Source organism: Zingiber officinale, chromosome 4A (genome assembly GCF_018446385.1).
Source record: "Zingiber officinale cultivar Zhangliang chromosome 4A, Zo_v1.1, whole genome shotgun sequence".
In the NCBI taxonomy this organism is placed as follows: domain Eukaryota; kingdom Viridiplantae; phylum Streptophyta; class Magnoliopsida; order Zingiberales; family Zingiberaceae; genus Zingiber; species Zingiber officinale.
This window is the reverse complement of record NC_055992.1, coordinates 146,630,418-146,651,749: the sequence shown is the minus strand read 5'-3', so window position 1 is coordinate 146,651,749 and position 21,332 is coordinate 146,630,418. Positions and strand designations below refer to the sequence as shown.

Below are 21,332 nucleotides of genomic sequence, written 5' to 3'. Positions count from 1 at the left end.
AAAAATATTTGTACTGTTTATTATGTTGTTTGTCACCTTACATTGATTTGATTGATAGTAGAGTGAAGCCTATTTAGTTCAGTTCGTGCTCTAAAAGTTGACTAATGCTATTTATTGCTTTCAAAGTTTAATTTTACTATGTTGTATACACATTTAAAAAAAAAAAAAAAATAGAATGTTTAGTTACATGTTCACAAGAAAGATTAATGAGTTTAAGTATAAGAGTTTGTTTGTTTTTTTATCATAGGAGTTTTATTAATAAATAAATTTACAAGTATTACTCATAATCTCTATTCATGAGCAACTAAAACGCATATAAATTTATTTATTTAATTTAATAAGTTATTTAAATTTATTCATTTATTTGATCTTATATATATTAAATTATCATAATAATTATTTATTAAATTAAATATTAAATTTATTCTTGCGCTTGGATGATACTAAATATGGTGGTAAAAGATGAATACGTTCGTCCCTAGCGCTCCCGTCAACTCGTCCAACACGGAGGAGGTAAATCACGGGTGACTACTAACCTTTGAAATAATGACTAGCACATAAGGGAGACATTTATCTCAGTTTTGCCGAGATTTGAACTCCAGACCTCATGATGACAACACCTCATGCGTTAGCTACTAAACCGTCCCGAGGGGACTAGATGATACTAAGAGCATCTCCAATGCAAAGTTTGTGAGAGGTTTTTAAAATCAAAAAAGCTGAATAAAAAAGTTTAAATCATTGTACATATGAGGTTTGAGGTTTATAGTTCAAGAGCAGTAGTGAAAATTCAAACCTGTTCTTTTGTATTAAATTGATATATATTTATAGAGCCATGTAACTATATGCTATGAGTTATATCATAAAAAAACTCATTTAAAATTTTAACTATTAGAGATATTTTAATGATATTTTATAATATTAACATGACATATTAAAATCATAAAAACAAATTCAAACATTTGACTATTGAGGATGCCCTGCAATAGCGTCGACTAGTACATGTAGCTTACTCTAATCCAACGAGAAGCCTAATGTTGCTCAAGTATATTACAGGCCGTTCGATCACGATCCTACGCTCAATAAGTGGCCCAGAATACACAAGGGCGCCCGAGGATTCTGACCGTGCAGTAGCACGGGCGAGGATTCCGGTCAGACCAAATAAAAACGGAGTCGCTGGGACCGTTTCCAGCCAGTCAGCTCTCCGTCGCGTCCTCATCGATCGGACGCTGCCAGGGCTAATTTTTCCACCAAAAAGCTCCCCAAATCGGGCGACATTAAGCGCGGTGTGGGAGGGAGCTTCCGATCCGTGGGAGGAGCACGGGCGTGGAATCAAGGGTTCCTGTGAGTTCGTTAATTCTCCTTCTTCGGCTCTTCCTCTCTTGTAGATTGCATCCACGGGCGGGTTGCGGTGTATTTCTTGTGGGATCAATTATGATTTGAAATTATTTTTATCAATTTTTTTGTTTGACCTCCGTTGATTCCGATCGGTGTATTTATTGATTAGTTTGCGAAGGCAATATCGAATTTGGTAGGATTTTTGCTCTGACGCTAATTTGCGTCGCGTTAATTATTCCTCGTTCATTGCCTTCCACAATTGGTAGGTTATGGATGCAATGGCGTAAATCATACATCGTATCATTAGGATATGGCAGCTTTTAGTGGAAAAATGTTCATGTTGAAGTTATCTTTCTATTCAATGCTGGTGAGATTCCTTCTTCAACCTGATAAAAAATTCTTGTAGGTTGCAGAGACGAGGGAATATTGGTTCCAACGCTTGTCTATGCCTAGGCTCGGTTTATTATCAACAGAGTATGTCGTTCAATAACTAGCTTCTCCTTTTATTCTCTGTGAACAGTCAGAATTTCTGGATACGCACGTGCTTGTATTTAGTTTTCTCCTGAATTTGCATCTTTAGTTGATGCTATTGGCTAATATTACAGTTTTGAGTGCAGAATACACACTTTTTATAGGATGGATACACTATTCTCCAATGTTTTGTAAAGCAGAATGTCTTGAAGGGTTTCCTCCTTTGGCTATTTGGTTTGCTTATAAAGGATTAGGTGAAGCAAATCTCAGAAAATAGTTTAACAAAGCTGAAAGATTGGATTTAAAGTGCTCCCAATAATATCTACCAAGTTGTGAAGAAACTATAGGCTGTCCCAGAAATAAACAAGTTTGGAGTGGGTCGCATCTAGTTTCAGATGCTGCTTTTTCTCTCCCATTATCAGATGGTTATAAATGCTAACGTAGTGAATGATTTGTGAGCATCAAAGTGATACACATCTTATGCTGATGGATCGAGCAACTAACTTAAATGGAATTGAGTATGTTATTGGTATACTGGACACAAATGATGCTTCGACCTCCATCCCTGCACGAACTGATCACAGTAGCCAACATGAAACACTTAGTGAAAATCACCCTTCAACAAGCAGTCCACCTCCTGCCTCCCAATTAGCTTTGTCATCACCAAATCTATCTAATTCAACAAATTCATCTTTGACGAGAAGAACAGATAACTATGGTCATCACAACAGAAGTCCTCTGAACTCTGGTTTGTGGATTACGGTTGAGCTTGTTGCTAATGTGAGCCAAATTCTAGCAGCTGTCATTGTGTTATCATTGTCAAGACATGAGCATCCCCGGACTCCATTAACTGTGTGGATCATAGGGTATACTGCAGGCTGCGTTGTTACACTACCACATCTGTATTGGCGCTACCTTCATCGCAGTTCTCAGAGAACTGAGCAAGATCCAGCACATTCCAACCAGGAAACTACAGGGAATAACCATCATGACTCTAATGCTTATGCTGATGGAGCTGGCACACACAACCCACAGCAACAAAATATTCACAATCCTACAACCGAGCTTGAGCAAACCAGTGTAAACACTAGTCCAAGGTACTTCAAAGTAGCTGATTCAGTAAACTAAATAAAGATTTTTTATTTCATTTTTTAATGTTTTGCTTAATTATTCATATTTTGAACCATTTAAAATATAACTTTTTTGTTGATCAGTGTCAGTAGACTAAATAAAATTTTCTTATTGGGTGCAGTTTATGCTACGTTTGGTTGGGTGTAATGTAATCGATCTTTTAATATAATCAAATTTGTAATGTAATGTAATCTTGATTATATTACTATGTTTGGTAATGTAATATATGTAATCTTTGATTACAAGGGTGATTACATCTTTTGTTTGGTGTCCATTATTTTTTATAAGGAATGTAATTCGTATTATTATAAAATGACAAAAATATTCTGTGACTTCTACCGGCGGTCGTTGCACTTCTGCCGGAGCTTGTGGCAGCCACCGGCAACCAGCGGTCGCCACCGCCGGCCGCGGCGGCGACAACCGTCGGTTGTCGCCAGCGGGTGATGACAGCGGCTGGCGGCCGGCGGCGGCTGGCGGACTAGGTGTATATTCGGCATTCAAATTTTGGTTAAACGATGACCTCATAATGTAATCGGATTACATAGTATTTGCTTTGTAATCCAGATTGCAAAACTTCACTTACCTTTTGTAATCAAGATTACTTTACATTACAAGTTTAAAAGTAGACCAAACAAAATAATCAGTCTTGTAATGTAATCATGGTTACATTACAAGACAAATTACACCCTACCAAACACCACCATAGTGTTTTCTTAATTACTTTCTCTCAACAATTTAAAAGACACCTTTCTTATTGATTCTATTCCGAGCTTGATCGTGTCAACAATTTTTAGAAAATTTTGATGGACTTATTTTTACCCTAACATTATATTCTTGCACTTTTTTATTTTGTTGTATCATGATATTCTGATTGCTTTATGTTGTTCTTCTTGGATTGGATATTATTACACCATATTACAATCAATTACATTTTGAATTTTTGATGCATCAGAGAGCTTATAGAATTGTCTACATTTATAGTATTATACTTCTGATACAAATATGCTTAAGATCCTACTATGGAAGAGCAATTTGTCAGAGTTCTTACAAATAATTGCATGAAAGTAAAATATTATGGATATGTTCATAAGGCTAATTGATTGTATTGTTTGATAAGTTGGATTAATTACTGTTGAAAATGTGTTGTTTATTGTGGTATTATGCAACAACAACCAAGCGTTTTCCATACTAAGTGGGGTTGGCTGTTTACTATAGTAGTATGGAGACAAAAAAACTTCTACCTGATAGCTAAAAAGGCTTTAAATCATTCATGTACTAGCAGTAATAGTCTTAGTGATTATTTGGGATATATGTAGTGTCGGAGCAATCAATGTACCCTTAGGTTTTAATGTTTGGGTAAAGGGTTTGCGTTAGGATTTGCATCTGTATTTGATATGCGCAGTTGAGTGTGCAGGTGACAGGTGCAAAGGAAAGTTCAAGTGTGATCTTGGCAAAGGTAAGTCTAAGTGTGACTTGGCGAGGTTGAAGTCCCGGAGCAAGAAGCTCTTGGCAAAGGTGAAGTCCCGTAGATGAGAAGCCTCTGGGCAAAAGAAGACCAGACAATAAGGACAAGGCCGAAGGAAGCTCTTGAAGGCAAGACATGAAAGATGAGGAAGCATCTGAAGGGCGCAAGGCTGATGGAGGAGACTAGAAGACAAGGCTAAGGTTGTAAGAGTGAGTACTCAGAGCAAACCCCCAAGTTAAGGTTTTTGCCGGTCAACTGGTAAAGTCATTAGTCAACTGGTATACCAGTCGACTGGTCAATCAACTAAGAGCGAACAGAATGCCTTTGTTTGCTCAGCCCATGAAGATCAGTTGATTGGTTCATGATGGGCAGTTGACTAATAGAATGCCGCAGGATCCAGGAAATCCTTGTTGTGACAATAGTCATTGCTTAAGAGTTCATCAGTCAACTGGTGATCGAGTTTTCAGGTATCTCGAAATCAGCCTCAACAACTTTATACATAAAAGGCTTTAGAACTTGGAGAGAATAATGATTTGCTTTTCAAATATGATACATGTTATAAGCTCTCCAAGTGATTCCAAAAGAAAAAAAAGCTCTCATTCTCTCTTCTTCCTAAGCCTTACTTTCATTTTGTAAGAAGAAGAGGAGAATTCTTGTGAAGGTTTCTCCATCAAGAAGAAGGTGATAGCCGGAGTTTTCCGGAGATTGTTCCACTGACGGATTCACCTCACGAACACGCCGTGGAGTAGGAGTTTTTATCTCCGAACTACGTTACATCGTTGAGTTAGCATTTGTACTCGTATTTCATTCTAGCTTGCATATTTGCTTTACCTCTGCTAATAAGTCGTAGGAAGAAATCAAAGAACGACTATTTACCCCCCAATTGATCAAAGACCAAAAAGTGGTATCAGAGCGAGGTTTGCCTCGGAAGAACTAACCTTCAGCCGAAGCTTCAAAATGACATTAAAAGAGGGATATATCACCACTCGACCATCTTTCTTCGACGGCAACGACTTTGCATATTGAAAAGGTAGGATGAAGTATTACTTAATAAATGATATTGAAAATTGATTTAGTATTGTAGATGAGTTCGAAAAACCGTTGGATCCACTTGGAGCACCTCTTCCAACCAAGGATTGGACGAAAGAGATTTAAAAGAAGGCTCAAGCAAATGCAAAGGCCATAACAACTCTACAATGTGGACTCTTCAAGGAGCAATTAAGCAAAGTAGGATCATTCAACTCCACCAAAGAGCTATGGGAAAAGCTCATCGAGTTGAATAAAGGATCAAAAGACTCAAGGAGAGCCAAGAGGAATCTCTTGGTCGGTCAACTTCAAACTTTCACTATGAAGACAAATGAAACCATGAGTCAAATGCACATTAGATTGAAAACCGAGATCTAGTAAGCTATGTTCTTCAAGCCTTTCCTCGAAATACCTTATGGACATCAGTGGTTGATGCATATAAGGAATCTAAAGATCTATCCATAGTTAATATTGATAAATTATTTTGTGAATTTGAACTTCATGAACAAATTAACATATCTTAAAAATAGAAAAGTTTATCTCTTGTTGTAGAAAAGAAGGACAAGAAGGAGAAGAAGAAGAAGAAGAAGAAGAAGAAGAAGAAGAAAGAGGAGGAATTCTCATCATCTGAATCTGAACAAGAATCATCGGATAGCGATGAAGAAATGTCGGCTAGTGAAGTAGTTCACTATGTTAAGAAAATGATGAGAAAAGCAAAAAGTTTCAAAAGGAGGGATGTGAAGAAGATGTTTCAACCCTCAAAAGGTAAGAGTAGTAAAGTTCAAGTTTTAACACTAATGTCATTTGTTATGAATGCAACAAGAAAGGGCACATCAAGCCGAATTGCCCAGAATTGAAGAAGAAAGAAGAAAAGTAGAAGAAGAAAAAGGAAAAGAAGGAGGAGGCCATGGTAGCTCAAGCTACTTGGGATACTAAAATCTTCGACGAGTCATCGGATGAGGAGGAACTATGGCATGTCACTCAACACATGACACTTATGACATTTGAAGATGACAAGGAAGCTTCAAGTCAAGAAGAAGATTTATGTGGAGAATCAAGTGATGAATTGTCATCTAGTGACGATGAGGTAAAAGAATCTCCAAAAATAGAACTTCTTTATAACACTATTGCTTATCTCAAGAATGCTCTAGTTAAGTCACAATCTAGGGTTCATGCCTTAAAAGTAGAACTTAAGTTTATTAGGAATGATGCATGTATATGCTTAAGGAAGAAAATGATGACTTGAAGAACCAAGTGATTGAATTGAGAACATGTTTTGAGAAATTCACAACTGGATCAAAATATCTAGATATGATCATTAGAGACCAAAGAGCGGTCTATAACAAGGTCGGAATAGGCTATAGACCTAAAGAAAAGGAAGTTGCCTACATTTCCCTATTAATGGAACTAGAAATGATGCATCTAGAAACCAAATCAAGAAAAACCTTAAGGGCAAGAAAAAATAAGCTTGGGTACCTAAGAAATATTTGCATGATATTTCCGGATCAAGTGCATAGGTAACAAAAAGTTGTGTTTTTCATGTTGTTTAGGTAGAAGAGAAGAAGGATTCAAGTATGTGGATTGTGGATAGTTGTTGCTCAAGATATATGACCATGTGAGTAAGTTTTCCACAATCAATTATATAAAGAAAGGAACGGTATCATTTGGGAATAGTGGGAAGCTCAAGATCATAGGTAGAGGTACAATTGAGGTATCACCTACGATCATCATTCATAGAGTCCTTTTAGTTAAAAATATGGAGTTTAATTTGCTTAGTGTTAGCTAATTATGTCATGCCGGATATAATGTAGAGTTTCATTCTAATAAATGCTTGGTTAAACATAATAGCTTAGAAAATTGTGTTTGAAGGATATATGAAAACAAATCTTTATTATGTTGATCTTTTTATTAAGTATTTAATATCAAAAGAAGAGGAGGGATGACGCATAGAAGACTTGGACATATCAACATGAAGAATATAGCCAAGATAGCAAAAATGAAGTTAGTAAAGGGACTACCAAAAATCAAGTACATTAAGGACAAAATGTGTGATGCATGCCAAGAGAGCAAGCAATTTAGGTCATCACACAAAGGTAAAACTCTAACTAGTACTTCATTATAGTTAGAATTATTGCATTTAGATCTTTTTGATTGTCATAGTACTCCTTCATTGATAGGTAACAAATATTGCTTGATGATAGTTGATGATTTTTCTAAATATGCTTTCGTTTACTTCATGAAACATAAGGATGAAACTCTAGAAATAATCATAGGATTTAGCAAAAGGGTAGAAAACGAAAAGAATCTCAAAATCAATCAAATTTGGAGTGATCATGGTGGAGAGTTTGAGAATTTTAAATTTTCTAAGTTTTGTTTAGAGAATGGATATAAGCATGAATTTTCTTATCCAAGAACACCTCAACAAAATGGTGTAGTGGAAGGGAATAATCGTGCTCTACAAGAGGCGGCTAGGACTATGCTTAATGTATATTCTTTACCTAGTTACTTGTGGGCGGAAGCGATAAATACCGCATTCTATATCCAAAATCATGTCTTAATTCATAGGTTATTGGGAAAAACACCTTTTGAATTATGGAGTGAGACTATTCCTATCATTCATTATTTTAAAGTTTTTTGTTGCAAGGTTTATATCCTAAATACCAAAGATAATTTAGGAAAATTTGAGTCTAAGTCAGATGAAGGAATCCTCATTAGATACTCATCTACTAGTAGTGGATATAGAGTATACAATAAAAAGACTCAAACGGTTGAGGAATCATTTAATGTTGAATTTGATGAATCTACTATCACCCACTCTAGGAAATCCTCCATAAGGATATAAATGAAAGAAATCAAAATATTACCCAAGGAATTCAAAATCTACATTTAGGAGGTATTTATAAAAAAAGGGGGGGTGGGGGGAATTGTTTCCGATGATGAAAGGACCGGTGTAAACAATAATTATCCTAAATGTGATGTACTCACAGTTCCTAAGATCTTAAGGACTCATTAAAATCATCATATTGACCATGTAAGGGCTAGATCCTACTTTAGAGATCATACTAGTCAAATTGCCATAATCTCTCAAATTGAGTCAAAATCGGTTGATGAAGCCTTATTTGATACAGATTGGATCCTAGCAATGCAAAAAGAGTTGAGCCAAGAGAAGTGAAGTATGAGAGTTAGTCCTAAGATCTAATGATAGTACAATTGTTATAACAAAATGAGTCTTTAGAAACAAATTGGGTGATCAAGATAGAGTCATTAGAAATAAGACTAAGTTAGTGGCTAGGGAGTTTAATCAAGTTGAGGGACTTGATTATGATGAAACCTATTCTCCGCTAGCTCAGTTAGAGTCAATCTAGGTCTTATTAGGATATGTCGCTCACATGGATTTTAAACTTCATCAAATAGATGTGAAATCAGCATTCCTTAATGAGTTTATTAAGGAAGAAGTTTATGTAGAACAACCATCCGAATTTGAGAATGTAGATTGCCCATGCCATGTTTATAGGCTTAAGAAAGCCTTATATGGGTTAAAACAAGCTCCCTGAACTTGGTATAAAAGACTTAAATTTCCTAATCTCAAAAGGACAAATTGACCCAACTGTATTTCTAAAGTCTAAAGACAAGGATATATTTGTTGCTTAAGTATATGTTGATGGCATTGTCTTTGGGTCAACAAATGATGAGCTCCTTAAAGACTTCATCAAACATGTTGAAAATGAATTTGAGATGAGTAATAGTATTAACCTTCTTCTTAGGATTACAAGTAAAAAAACTAGTGAAGGAACACATGTTTATCAAATCAAGTATGCTAAGGAAATTATTAAGAAATTTGGTTTGGAAAATGCTAAAATAGTGTCTAATCCTATGGGAACTAATACTAAGATAGTGATCTAGAAGGAAAATTAATAGACTCAAAGCAATATAGGAGTATGATTGGTAGTTTGTTGTACCTAACTGCTAATAGACTGGATATTTAATTTGTCGTAGGTATGTGTGCAAGATACCAAATTTGTGCCAAAGAGTCTCATTTAGTAGCAGTTAAAAGAATATTAAGATATATTAAAGGTACTCTTAATGTAGGTTTTTGTTATCCTAGGACTCAAAATTTTGATTTGGTAGTGTACACTGATTTCGATTATGCGGGTTACAAATTGGATAGGAAAAGTACTAGTATTGGATGTCAATTTCTTAGATCCTTCCTAGTGAGTTGGAGTAGTGGAAAGCAATTTGTGTTGCCTTGTCCACAACCGAGGCCGAGTATGTGGCTATGGGTGACCGTGTGACTCAATTACTTTGGATGATACATACCCTAGAGGATTACGCACTTCACTACTCTAAAGTCAAAATTTTGTGTGATAATGTGAGCACCATCAATTTGACCAAAAATCCGGTGCATCACTCTAGGACAAAGCACATTGAAGTGAAACATCACTTCATTAGAGATTACGTGACGAGGAGACATTGAACTTATTTATGTTGATTCTAAGTTTAACTTTGTTGACACCTTTACCAAGCCTTTAATCGAAGCAGAGTTTACCTCACTTAGGAGAGGGCTTAGTATGTGCCTTGTGAAGTAATTGGGTATAGCCTTGTATGATCCCATAACTTAACTTTAGGTATATACCTCACAACATCTCACAAAAGCCTTAAGAATCCTTGATATTGGTATTAACTTAGATATCATGTGAGATGTTAGAGCGATGATTTGGTTCATCATGCTAGTTATGATGCATCACCTTACCAAATTGTCATCTAGAGACATTAATCTTTTATTAGACCAATCATTGGGAAAGTTTGTGTAAAATTAATGTGTCCATAGCTCCTAGAATATGATTGAAATTTTCAATTATTGAGAAGTATGTTTATTGTGGTACCAACCGTAGAAATTCACTAGGGCTTTTAGAGGGTTCCAAGTTTGTGTCGATCTAAGGCTCTAGGGGAGTTCAAAGAGTTAATTTGTGACTCTTGGTCAATAAATCTCAAGTGGATCTTGCTTGGGATTCTAGTTGGGTCATGAAATATGTCAAAGGGTTTAGAGATGGACTTGAGTCTCTAGTCAAGTTGGTTGGCACAATTGGGATGTGAGCCTCTTGCATGAAAATATGAAATTGAGTTCGTATGGTATGAAAATTAATTTTAAATGTATAGATGCTATATGAACTAATGTAAGAGATGAGTTTAGTATGAGCAGATACATTAAGAGAAAGTCAAAACTAGGACTTTAGGTTAAGGTTCAATTGAACCATTTAGATAGTTTTAGATTTTGTGTCTATCTTAGGATCCAAGCTATATATATTTTTAAATATATTTTTACTAAATAGACAATGGTAAAACAAAATTTTCCATCAAAATTTAGAAATTTTTAGAGGTCTACAGAATTTCTTATATATTTCTGAAATTGGGTTCAGAAATGCATTTTGGGTTGAAATTATGTACCGGTCAACTGCATCAGAAACTAGAAACACTGTTCATTGAAAACAGAATGCCTCTGTGAGGTTGATTCGATGAGGACAGTCGACTTATTAGTATATCAATCAACTGGTAAGTGGGATTTTATAAAACCAACGTGTGGGCAAGTGGCGACAGAAACCCTATTTTCAGTCGCCGCTCGCTGCTCTCATCCCACGCAAACCCTTGCTCAACCCCTCCAGCCACCTCTAACTCCAAAATCTTCGGATCAACTTCCTAACACCTTCCTCTTCAATCTTTCTTGGGAAAACTCAAGCTTCAAGTTTAAGTGTTAGGTTTTGCTTTGAGAATCGCATCAAAACCTCATCACTTCTCAAATTCGAGTCAAATGGAACACATCCATTTTTCCTTAATTAGTGGCTAACCCTAGTTCTTGTGCATGTTTGCCTTGGTAATCACCTTGATTGGATCAATCTTGGGTTCATTTGTCTTGCATTTACATGCTTTTAGAGTTAGGCAGAAACAGAGGGCGGGAGAAGGCACCTCCCAGTAATCCCCCCAAGTTCCTATGCAGCCCATTTTCCCTCCGAGGAAGAATGGCAAAAATTTGAGAATACTGATTTTACGACATGATCATGCATTTTGGATTAGATAAGTTGGTCTATTGCACGCATAGGGTTAATGTAGAACTTTGTAAAGAGTTCTATAATAACCTACATCTTATTAGTAGTGATGGTCTAGCATATACGACTTATGTTGGAGGGACCTCCATTGAGTTCAATCCTAGCGTTCTAGGGTCATTCTTAGGATGTATGAGGTTGGATAGCATGTTCACATGCTTTTCTCATGTTATTGAGCCCCTCACTGAGTTATTTTCCCATTTGTTCATAGAGATGATACATCAGCATTACTTTAATCCTCCTAGAGCCCCACTTAAGCGTATCTTTGAGGCCATACGTATAAGGTTGTTATTACATGTATCTTGCCCATTGTTACAAAAGGGCAATCCAAGATAAGGTTGTCGCATCTAGTTATGATGTATGCATTAGAGTAGAGGGTAGGCATCAACATAGCTCTACAAATCTTTGAGTCCATCGTGTATTTTTCTGACCCTCTACAAGGGAAGTTGTACATGTCATTTTGCTATGTTCTGAACTCATTTTTCGTATCTAGATGTATAGATGTCACTAAGGGTCAACAACATCAGTTATCTAAGGATTTTGATTAGATTGGGTCCCGACAGCTATCTCTAGCAGGGATTGATTGCCGTTAGGGCATGATGGTATGGAGTCACAGGCATGGGCAGGCTGCGATAGACTCTGACGATGAGGAGGATGATCCCGCTCTAGAGCTGGCACGTATGACATTGGCTGATCGAATGACTCATCTGGAGGAGACGGTCCGTCAAGAGATCCAGAGGATCCGTTAGGACATGGGCTTCTATTAGCAGTGTCAGATAAAGATGTATGAGATGATGTGACACTAGGATCTGGCATACCAGGCTCCTCCCCCTCCATCTAGTGGTAATGCCTAAGAGTATTAGCTCCTTATAGATGGTGTTGAGTGTGTCTTTTTCTTAGACATGTTCCTTTTATATATCTATCTCAAACACGGTAAAAACTCCTTTAGTAACTTTGATTTTTAGTATGCGATGTTTGTTACATCATAAGACTATGTCTATTTATCTTAGTGTGAACTTTCATGTCCTCTATTGTTTACGCATTTCTGAAGTATAACTCAGAATGTTGCTAGAAGAGAAACCAAGAACTAGTCGACTGGGGTGTTTGACATTCGACTGATATCACAGTTTCCTGCACACAGAATGCCTCTTAAGTTTCATTCACTGAATATCAGTACTGGTGTACTATTTAATTGACTGATATACTCTGAAACTAGCTTTTAGCAATTGGAATTGGTTAACCCATAAAAGCCATCTTATGGGGGTACAAGCATGATAAGTATGGTCATTGGGGGTATAAAGGTCAAATAATTGGGATATTGTTGTTTTTTTTTGTGTGGCAAAGGGGGAGAAGATTTTGGTTTAAGTGAGAAATCTAAATACCGTTACAGGAAATCCTAGCTTAAGAGGGAGCTTAAATGGAGGGGGAGTCTTTCCATTGCATATGCATGAGTAGATTACATATTCATTTGCATATTTATCGCTATATTATTGCTATATTATTTTTCTAACTTAAACAGTTGTCAAACATCAAAAAGAGAGATATTGTTGGAGCAATCAATGTACTCTTAGGTTTTAATGTTTGGGCAAAGGGTTTAAGTCAGGATTTGCATCTGTATTTGATATGCACGGTTGAGTGTGCAAGTGGCAGGTGCAAAGGAAAGTCCAAGTGTACTCTTGGCAAAGGTAAGTCCAAGTGTGACTTGGCAAAGTTGAAGTCTCGGAGCAAGGAGCTCTTGGCAAAGGTGAAGTCCCGGAGATGAGAAGCCTCTAGGCAAAAGAAGACCCGACAACAAGGACAAAGCAAAAGGGGCTCTTGAAGGCAAGGCGTGAAGGATGGGAAAGCATTCGAGGGATGCAAGGCTGATGGAGGAGGCTAGAAGGCAAAATGAAGGTTGTAAGGGCGAATACTCAAGAGCAAAACCCCAAGTTAGGGGTTTTGCCAGTGAACTAGTAAAGTCATCAATTACCAGTCGATTGGTTAGTCAACTAAGAGCGAACAGAATACCTTTGTTTGCTCAGCCCATGAAGACCAGTCGATTGGTTCATCGTGGATAGTCGATTGGTAGAATGTCGTTGGGTTGATGACGTTCAGAATCCAGGAAATTCCGGTTGTGACAGTAGTTGTTGCTTAAGACGAGTTATCAGTCGACTGGTGATCAGGTTTTCAGGTATTTCGAAATTCGCCTCGACAACTTTATATATAAAAGGCTTTAGAACTTGGAGAGAATAATGATTTGTTTTTCAAATTTGATACATGTTATAAGCTCTCAAAGTGATTCCAAAAGAAAAAAAACTCTCATTCTGTCGTCTTCCTAAGCCGTACTTTCATTTTGTAAGAAGAAGAGAACTCTTGTAAAGGTTTCTCCACCAAGGAGGTGATAGCCAAAGTTTGCTAGAGATTGATCCACTGACGGATTGAGAGATCGCCCACTTCACGGGCACCTCGTGGAGTAGGAGTTTTTATTTTCGAATCATGTTACATCATCGAGTTAGCACTTGTACTCTTGTATTTCATTCTAGCTTTCATATTTGTTTTGCCTCCGCCCAACGCCACCGCCCCCGTCCCCACCCCCGCCCCCGCCGCTGCCGCTGCCACCGCCAATTGATCAAGGACCGACACTTGGCTTAAGTAGTTGGAAGTTATGTTTGTGTCTTGTTAATGATTGCTTTATTTTGTTCAATCATGATCATATTCATTCCTTCATGAGTACCACTGATTATTCTTTTTGTCTTGCTCAATTGAGTTCATGTGTGATGCACTCTTGTGGTTACAAAGATCCATGCTAGTAAGGGTGTAGATTTTACCCTCTTTTCCTTCATCTCATTAATTCTTGTGATTGGTAGTTTGAATTTTTCTTGATGATCTGAATAGAAAGTTTCTGTGGAAGTTTCTAGGAGCCTTATTTGAGTCATGCTTACCCAGTGTATCCCTGGTGAGTGTTTTAATTGGGTTCGAGTCACAATGCATATTCATTTGTTTAATATTGTTGAAATTGAGGTCTTAAGGAAAGACTATCCACATTTCACAACTTATGTCTGTCATTGCCTATTTTCAGTTTTAGCCATAAACCATACTAAAACACAGTAGTTTTCCACATAACTAGGTTTCCTCTAATATATGTAAAAATCTTGAAGTGGACCGTTTATCAATAAAAAGATCCAAGATATTAAAAGAAATCATTATGTGATATTTCCATGTTTTTGTAAAGTAAAGTATTCCCTAGAAATCTTCTTAACAGTACTTCTCAATGAAACTTTTTCAGATTTTCATAAACTGACTTATGACACCAATGAGGATAAATGTGATCTAGTAGTAACTATGAGATAGATGAGTCCCATAAATTTTTGGTACTGAGAAGTCTTCAAAGACATCAATTCATCTTATGATTATATAATATGGTTCTGCATAATTGAAATTTCTACATATTTGCATGCCTTAAAAATGATCAGTCAACCACTTATTTAAAAAACTCAAGATATTAGCAAATAAATCAATCTATATATTTATATCTTAATGCTCCCCTTTCATATTTGGTTGGGCATAACTCATCTAAAGTAACATTATTATCACAGGCAAGGTTTGAACAACGACCTCTTGCTTCTTTCTCAGATACCATTTGAAAGTTGATCGACATTATCACCTATTCCAAGATCTCAAGATATTAGGAGAGGGATCGCATATCAACTTCCCTAGCATCGAAGTGATCCATTAGAATTGATTCAGCTACATCAAGGGCGGAGCCACGTGTTAGCCTACCTGGGCTTTAGGTCGAGGGTCGATGACGTTGAGGAGGAACTGCTAGCCTACCTGGGCTTTAGCCCGGGGGCTGATGACGTTGAGGAGGAACTGCTGCGGGAGAAAGGAAGAACGTGTAAGATCGAAAGCGCTGGGGGGTGGTAATAGCTCTCGTGACTATTTCGTTCATTAGAGTAAAACACACAGCGGAAAAACAAAACAATACACACGCAAACACCAAGATATACTTGGTTCGGAGCCTGTGGCGACTCCTACTCCAAGGCTCATACGTAAGAGTGCTTTCGATGGGCAATCACTATAGCTTCGGAAAATATTACAACTTTGAAGTACAAAATCAATGCAAAGATTATACCAACACATAATGAAATGAGAATTGAATGCTTTTGGTTGTCGGAGTTGAGTTACGGCGTTGTCGGATCGTTCTTTGGGCAGCACACAGAAGAAGAATTGGGATTTCAAGTTGTCTCCAAGTTGCTGCTCGAACCAGGCCTGTTGAGGGCGCCTCCAACCCCGCTAAAATCGCAGCGTCGATAAGCTCCTCCATCTTCACTGCTTATCCGCCAGAGGGCGCTTCCAAGCTCCATGGAGCTCGCCCTCGCGCCTTGCTGTGGGGTTGTCGATCAAGTCACCCGAGGCGCCTCCAAGCTCCATGGGGGGTGCCTCGGGACTGTTCATCCGAGGCTTTTCTTGTGTAATTTCTGTTCTGCAAGACATGTTAGTCTACAAACACAGTATATCCTGCAAAATAAGGTTAGTACAATAAAATAAGATAAATAGAAACTTATTTTGAAAGTCTCTTGACTGTCCGGTTCTGATTTCGGATTTCATCTCCGGAAACCCTAAGTCGAACCGACGCCTACTGTTCCCTCACCGGGGAACGCGTCCTCACCTACTCCACTCAGGAGAGTTTACCTGTTTGTCAGATTGATCCTCCAGACCAACTGGACTTTTACTCAGCGTCCGAATTTTCAGGACTTTCTGCTGGATGTTCGCTCCATGACCCGTCCAGTTTTCCACCTGGTTCGCGACACCAGGATTTCAACCTAGAGTTCCCGACTCTAGGATTTTTGCCCGAAGTCTTCGACTCGTCAAGACTTTCCGCCTAGGGTTACCACTCCCTAGGACCTAGGGTTACCGCCCCCTAGGGTTTTCCACCCGCCTAACCTAAGTTAGGACTTCTCCTCACCTAGGGTTACCACCCCTTGGGGTTTTCCACCTGCCTAACCGCAGTTAGGAATTTTGCCTAAGTACACTTAGAATTTTCCTGCAATCTCATTCAAACTCGTTAGATCACAAATAACCTTAACTTTGAACCTTTTGCCATTATCAAAACTCAGGTTCAATCGTCGGATACTTCCCACATCAACAGAACGTTATAGCAAAAGGTGATTACGTTCACTTCAGACTCCCCCTCATAGCCCGTCCCTAGGTTATGTGAAGGGAGGTAAATCATATAAAAAGAAAGAATATGTGTTGTGTGAGTGAGAGAGACAGAGAGAGGGAGAGGGTAGATGACAATGGGCAATGTTGTTGGGAAAGAGAAAAACTTCATGTAGGCTATAAAAACTTAATCAGCCTTTTTTTCAATCAGCTTGGGTAGATTATAATTTTTGGCTCTGCCGCTGAGCTAAATCATCCATTCCAATGATAAAATATTGCTGGTGTTGTGCTTAGGGTCCACTGACTTATATTCTAAGACATTGTCTTTGATTTTACAATACATTTCTTGATGATCAAATGGGTCAAAACAAGTGAAAGTCAGGAAAGTTGAATAGAGGCTTAGTGAAGTATTGATTTTGGAAGCACTGGTTCTGGTATGTTTGGCATTGGTTAATTCTTCTTTTCAAAGAAACATTTGTAGAGGTGAACATTCTATGAAGCTTATACTCTTAGAAAAATTATTACTGACTTAGATTTTCTTAAGCTAATTTGTATTTATAACATTCTTTTGTTCACACTAATTGATGTATAATAGAATTTGGTTACCAAAATCAAGTTCACATATTTTTGTTTCCAGGATAAATGCAATAGTTGACAATATGAAGATGGCCTTGGATTGCTTTTTTGCTGTGTGGTTTGTTGTTGGCAATGTGTGGGTGTTTGGCGGGCGCTCCTCTCCCCATGATGCCCCAAACTTATATAGGTATTATATAACCGCCACACGCTATTTTCTTCTTGATAATGTAGAATTTGGAGATTCACTTTTTTCACTTGTTCTCAGGTTATGTATTGTCTTCCTTGCATTCAGCTGTATAGGATATGCTTTGCCTTTCATTCTATGCACAATGATTTGTTGTTGCTTGCCTTGCATTATATCGTTTTTGGGCATAAGAGAGGATATGATCCATGATAGAGGTGCTACCTTGGAATCAATCAATGCACTCCCTAGTTATAAGTTCAAAACTAAGAGGCGTAAGAATAAAGGGGATTCAGAAAGAAGCTTGGATGGCCATTCCACAGATGGGATATTGGCTGCTGGTACTGACAAGGAAAGAACTATTTCTGCTGAAGATGCTGTAAGAATTTTGTTTGCTATTATTTTCACTGTTATTCATTTTTTGAATGTGTTGCGGGTAATTATTCGGAAGACAGTGGCACTTTCTGAAGTTTAACTATTTGCGGCTTAGTTAGTGTATATTAAGTACAATCATTCAGTTTTCATTCTAGTTGCAACTTGGTCATATGGCCATTAAGTTAGCGCTGCAGACAGTTAGAATAATCTCTGTACATATGTAGGTTAATGGCCTTCAATCTCCAGACTCCTTGTGACCTGACACTGATGTCACTGTACAGTCCAAACCACGTTGAACCATAAGCATCTTGAAATCATTGAAGCTAGGTCACTAGTAAGTTGGGTTGGGTGTAGTGAAGGAGCTACTATGTAGTTGCCGTTTGTTAAACATAATTCCATTGCCCATTGTGTCGTACATTTCTACTGCAGGATCATCTGACACCTGATGAAGATGCTAAAGGATCTTAAAATAAGTTCCTCATTTGGTTTTTGTTTTTTTTTGTTAAGACCTACAAACTAAATGTTCTTTATCAACAAATCTTAGCATCTGAAATTATTTTAAGGGTGAAAAGACAACAGTTATTTGTCATGGATTCAATCTGCTTATAGTCCTTTCCTACCCGACTAGCTAGGGATAACTTGAACAAACCCTTACTCAGCATAAAATTAGGTCTCAAGTTATTCCAACTGCTGGAGAAAGAAAATGGAGCAATCAGAAACAGCATAGTTTTCTGTTATGCTTTATTCTGGATACAAGGATGCAAAATCTTTCGATTTTACACGATGTTTCAATATGGAAGTCAATTTTTGATTTATTATTTTGCAGTTGCTTTTTAGTTAACCCAAATCATCATCACTCTAGTGTTAGAATAATGGGATTTCATTTCGCCATGATAGCAATGTTTCAGATATAAGTACAAAGGCCATCTATAATGTCCTAGAAATGCATAGGGTGGTAATTTTGGCATCACGACTGTATATTCCAAAGATCAGGATAAATTGTTACTAGTATTTGATGTGTTTCTCTAGCTAAATGCGCATCATGACTGTATACATAACTGTTTCGGTAATCTTTGGAATGTAGAGATACATCCTCTCAGCTGAATGCAAAACTCTGCTATGCTTGCTGTAGGTTTGTTGCATTTGTCTAGCAAAATATGTGGACAATGACGAGTTGCGTGAGCTTCCCTGCACTCATTTTTTTCACAAGGAGTGTGTGGATAAGTGGCTCAAGCTAAATGCACTTTGTCCTCTTTGCAAAACTGTGGCGGGGATCACCAATTCACAACTCTCCGATGCAGCGACACCGATTCATCATTCAGGACTACCCGAGGTATAGATCGAGCTCTAGAGATGCAATAAATTCCTTCTCTTTGGTCATTTTTATGCAAGAAAGCCTAGAAACCCATAATGAAGCAGATAAGAAAGCCTGCGGCATTCTTGTGCACTTGAGGATTATGATCGCCAGTTGATCTTGAGGGTTTTGTATATTGTGTATGTATTCATAAAAGGTGCAGACAAATATTATTTAGAAGATATGATTCAAAACAAGTTCCTAGAGTTTGATAGGGAAGATTTTTTTTCTTTATTTTTTTTATAGTTTTAGTAGAGGTATGATTGACCCTATATTATTTTTTTTTTATTCAAAACAATCAACCTCGTCGAGAACAAGAAAAAACAGCAACTCTGTTCAGATTATTCCGTTGCATAAAGAATGTTATGGGAAATTAGAACATCATGGAAAACTACGGTCGGCCGCTGGAATCCAGTTCCGTACAATCGAATGCTTGCTTATAAGTCAGGGAAGAAGTCAGCAGCTTCGAACGGGGAAGTCTCATCGAAGCCGGCCGAGTCGAGCATGAACCCGACATCGGAGCCGTAGGCATCCGCCGGAGCCACGGCAGAGAATAAATCCCCGATTCCGCTCATTCGCCACGGCGATAGCAAGAAGTTGCTCGACTCAGGGGTCGCGGGCGAGACGAAGGATGGTGAGAAGCCGCCGCTCACGGGCGTGGAAGCGAAGGAGAAGGAGTTGTCGGAGCTCAAGCCCTCTGTTTCCACCTTGAGGCTCGCTTGGAAGTTCAGGAGAAGCTGCTGGTCCTGAGGAGCCTCTTTCTCCTCCGCGACGCTCAGCGATCCTTGCGACGGCTTCGGCCTCTGGTTCTGGAGGCAAGTGTGCTCTCCTCGATAGGTGACGTCGACGACGGAAGGGTCGTCGTCCGCCCGCTGCACCTGCTTCATCGCAAGACATCCGGTGGCATTGCGATAGGTGCATCTGTAATAAGCTCTGTCGAAAGATCGTCGGCGACATTTAGAACATTCCTGTTAAAATTTCGATCACCTGCTACAAAGCAAATGGCGATTTGTGATTGACCTTGGATGATTGGCGCCGAGGATGTCCTTCTGCCCGTACTTTCGCCAGCTAAATCCGTCGTCATGGCCATCCGATCCCGACACCCGGACACGGCTCGTCCATTTCCTCAGCGTCTTCCTGTTTCAAAGTCAGCAGCGATTTGATCAAACGCCTGCGACATTCAACTGTCGTCGTCGTCGTCGTCGTCGTCGTTGCTAATCGATCGATTCGCCTCTCGTTTACCTCTTCTTGCACATCTCCTTGCGCTCGTGCTCCTTGACTGCCCGCTCCGAGCTGTCGCTCTGCGGGCTGCGGCAGCTGTTGGAGCGCGGCGAGTCCGACGCCGAGGCCGCCCGGAGCCGGCCGGAGTCCATCGCTTGGGCTATGCAGATGGCCTTCTTGAAGCAGGAATGCGCCCCCAGAGCGAGCTTCTTCTCTTGCTCGGCCGGAGACCGCTCAGCAATGGACGCACACAGCTGTCGCAGCTGCTCTTCCCCCTGCGTCAGCGCCGCCACCAGCGCGTCGAAATCCCAGCCATCATCTGCGGTGGCCTCCATTCCCAAACTTATTTTTTTTTTATCTTTTTTTAAACAGACCAAGAAAAAAAAAAGACAAATCAACAAGAACTACTTCAACTGGAACAGAGATTTTGGAATGATGGCGACATCTAGCCCCTCCTACCAATGGAAGAACGAGATGATGCTCGCTGGATTGGAGGATGAAGTGGCTGAAGTGACGATTTTAATGAGAAGAATGGGATTCAGGTTGCTGCTACTGGAATCGAAGGGACTTTGACTGGTCAATGGTCAAAGAGTTGAGTAGAGAGACGGAAAGCATTGTGCTGACTTATTCAAAGATTGACTTCTACGGAGACACATGGTCAATGGAGAAGAAGGGAAGCAATGACTGGGAATCTTCGAGTCAATTTCTTCCTTTCTTTGTCTCCGCGTTAGGACGAAAGGCTAATGCCCTAATGAGAGAAATGATTGAGAAAAATGAATTAAGAATCAAGACAGTTTTGTTTATTTATTCATCGGCGATTTACCGAACAAGTTACCCAAAAAAAGTATTTTGGAATTGATCAAATCATATATCAATTTTCATTTTCTTTTTCATCATACCCCTTTTCTTTTTTATTTTATTTTTTTTTAAAAAACTTAATCTCTATCTGTTCTTTTTTTT

General features: G+C 38.6%; 2 protein-coding genes across 4 annotated transcripts; one reads left to right on the top strand and one right to left on the bottom strand.

The window, feature by feature from the left end:
* Positions 1 to 1,184: 1,184 nt before the first annotated feature.
* LOC121971594 (E3 ubiquitin-protein ligase At1g63170-like) lies at positions 1,185 to 19,381 on the top strand. 3 transcript variants are annotated; one of them, XM_042522929.1, is made up of 6 exons: positions 1,185 to 1,341; positions 1,742 to 1,809; positions 1,953 to 2,903; positions 17,303 to 17,428; positions 17,618 to 17,801; positions 18,930 to 19,381. In XM_042522929.1, the coding sequence occupies exons 3-6, from the start codon at positions 2,254 to 2,256 to the stop codon at positions 19,134 to 19,136; spliced, it is 1,167 nt and encodes a 388-aa protein (XP_042378863.1). In that variant the 5' UTR covers positions 1,185 to 1,341; positions 1,742 to 1,809; positions 1,953 to 2,253; the 3' UTR covers positions 19,137 to 19,381. The 3 variants fall into 3 exon arrangements, with proteins under 3 accessions (XP_042378863.1, XP_042378861.1, XP_042378862.1); XM_042522927.1 differs by having other exon boundaries at positions 1,186 to 1,341; positions 17,507 to 17,801; XM_042522928.1 differs by having other exon boundaries at positions 1,188 to 1,341; positions 1,749 to 1,809; positions 17,507 to 17,801.
* A 77-nt stretch (positions 19,382 to 19,458) lies between these two features.
* On the bottom strand, positions 19,459 to 20,984 carry LOC121971595 (probable WRKY transcription factor 41). Its single transcript, XM_042522931.1, has 3 exons — positions 20,394 to 20,984; positions 20,172 to 20,288; positions 19,459 to 20,084 (listed from the first exon to the last, which is right to left on the bottom strand). The coding sequence occupies exons 1-3, from the start codon at positions 20,705 to 20,707 to the stop codon at positions 19,589 to 19,591; spliced, it is 927 nt and encodes a 308-aa protein (XP_042378865.1). The 5' UTR covers positions 20,708 to 20,984; the 3' UTR covers positions 19,459 to 19,588.
* Positions 20,985 to 21,332: the final 348 nt, after the last annotated feature.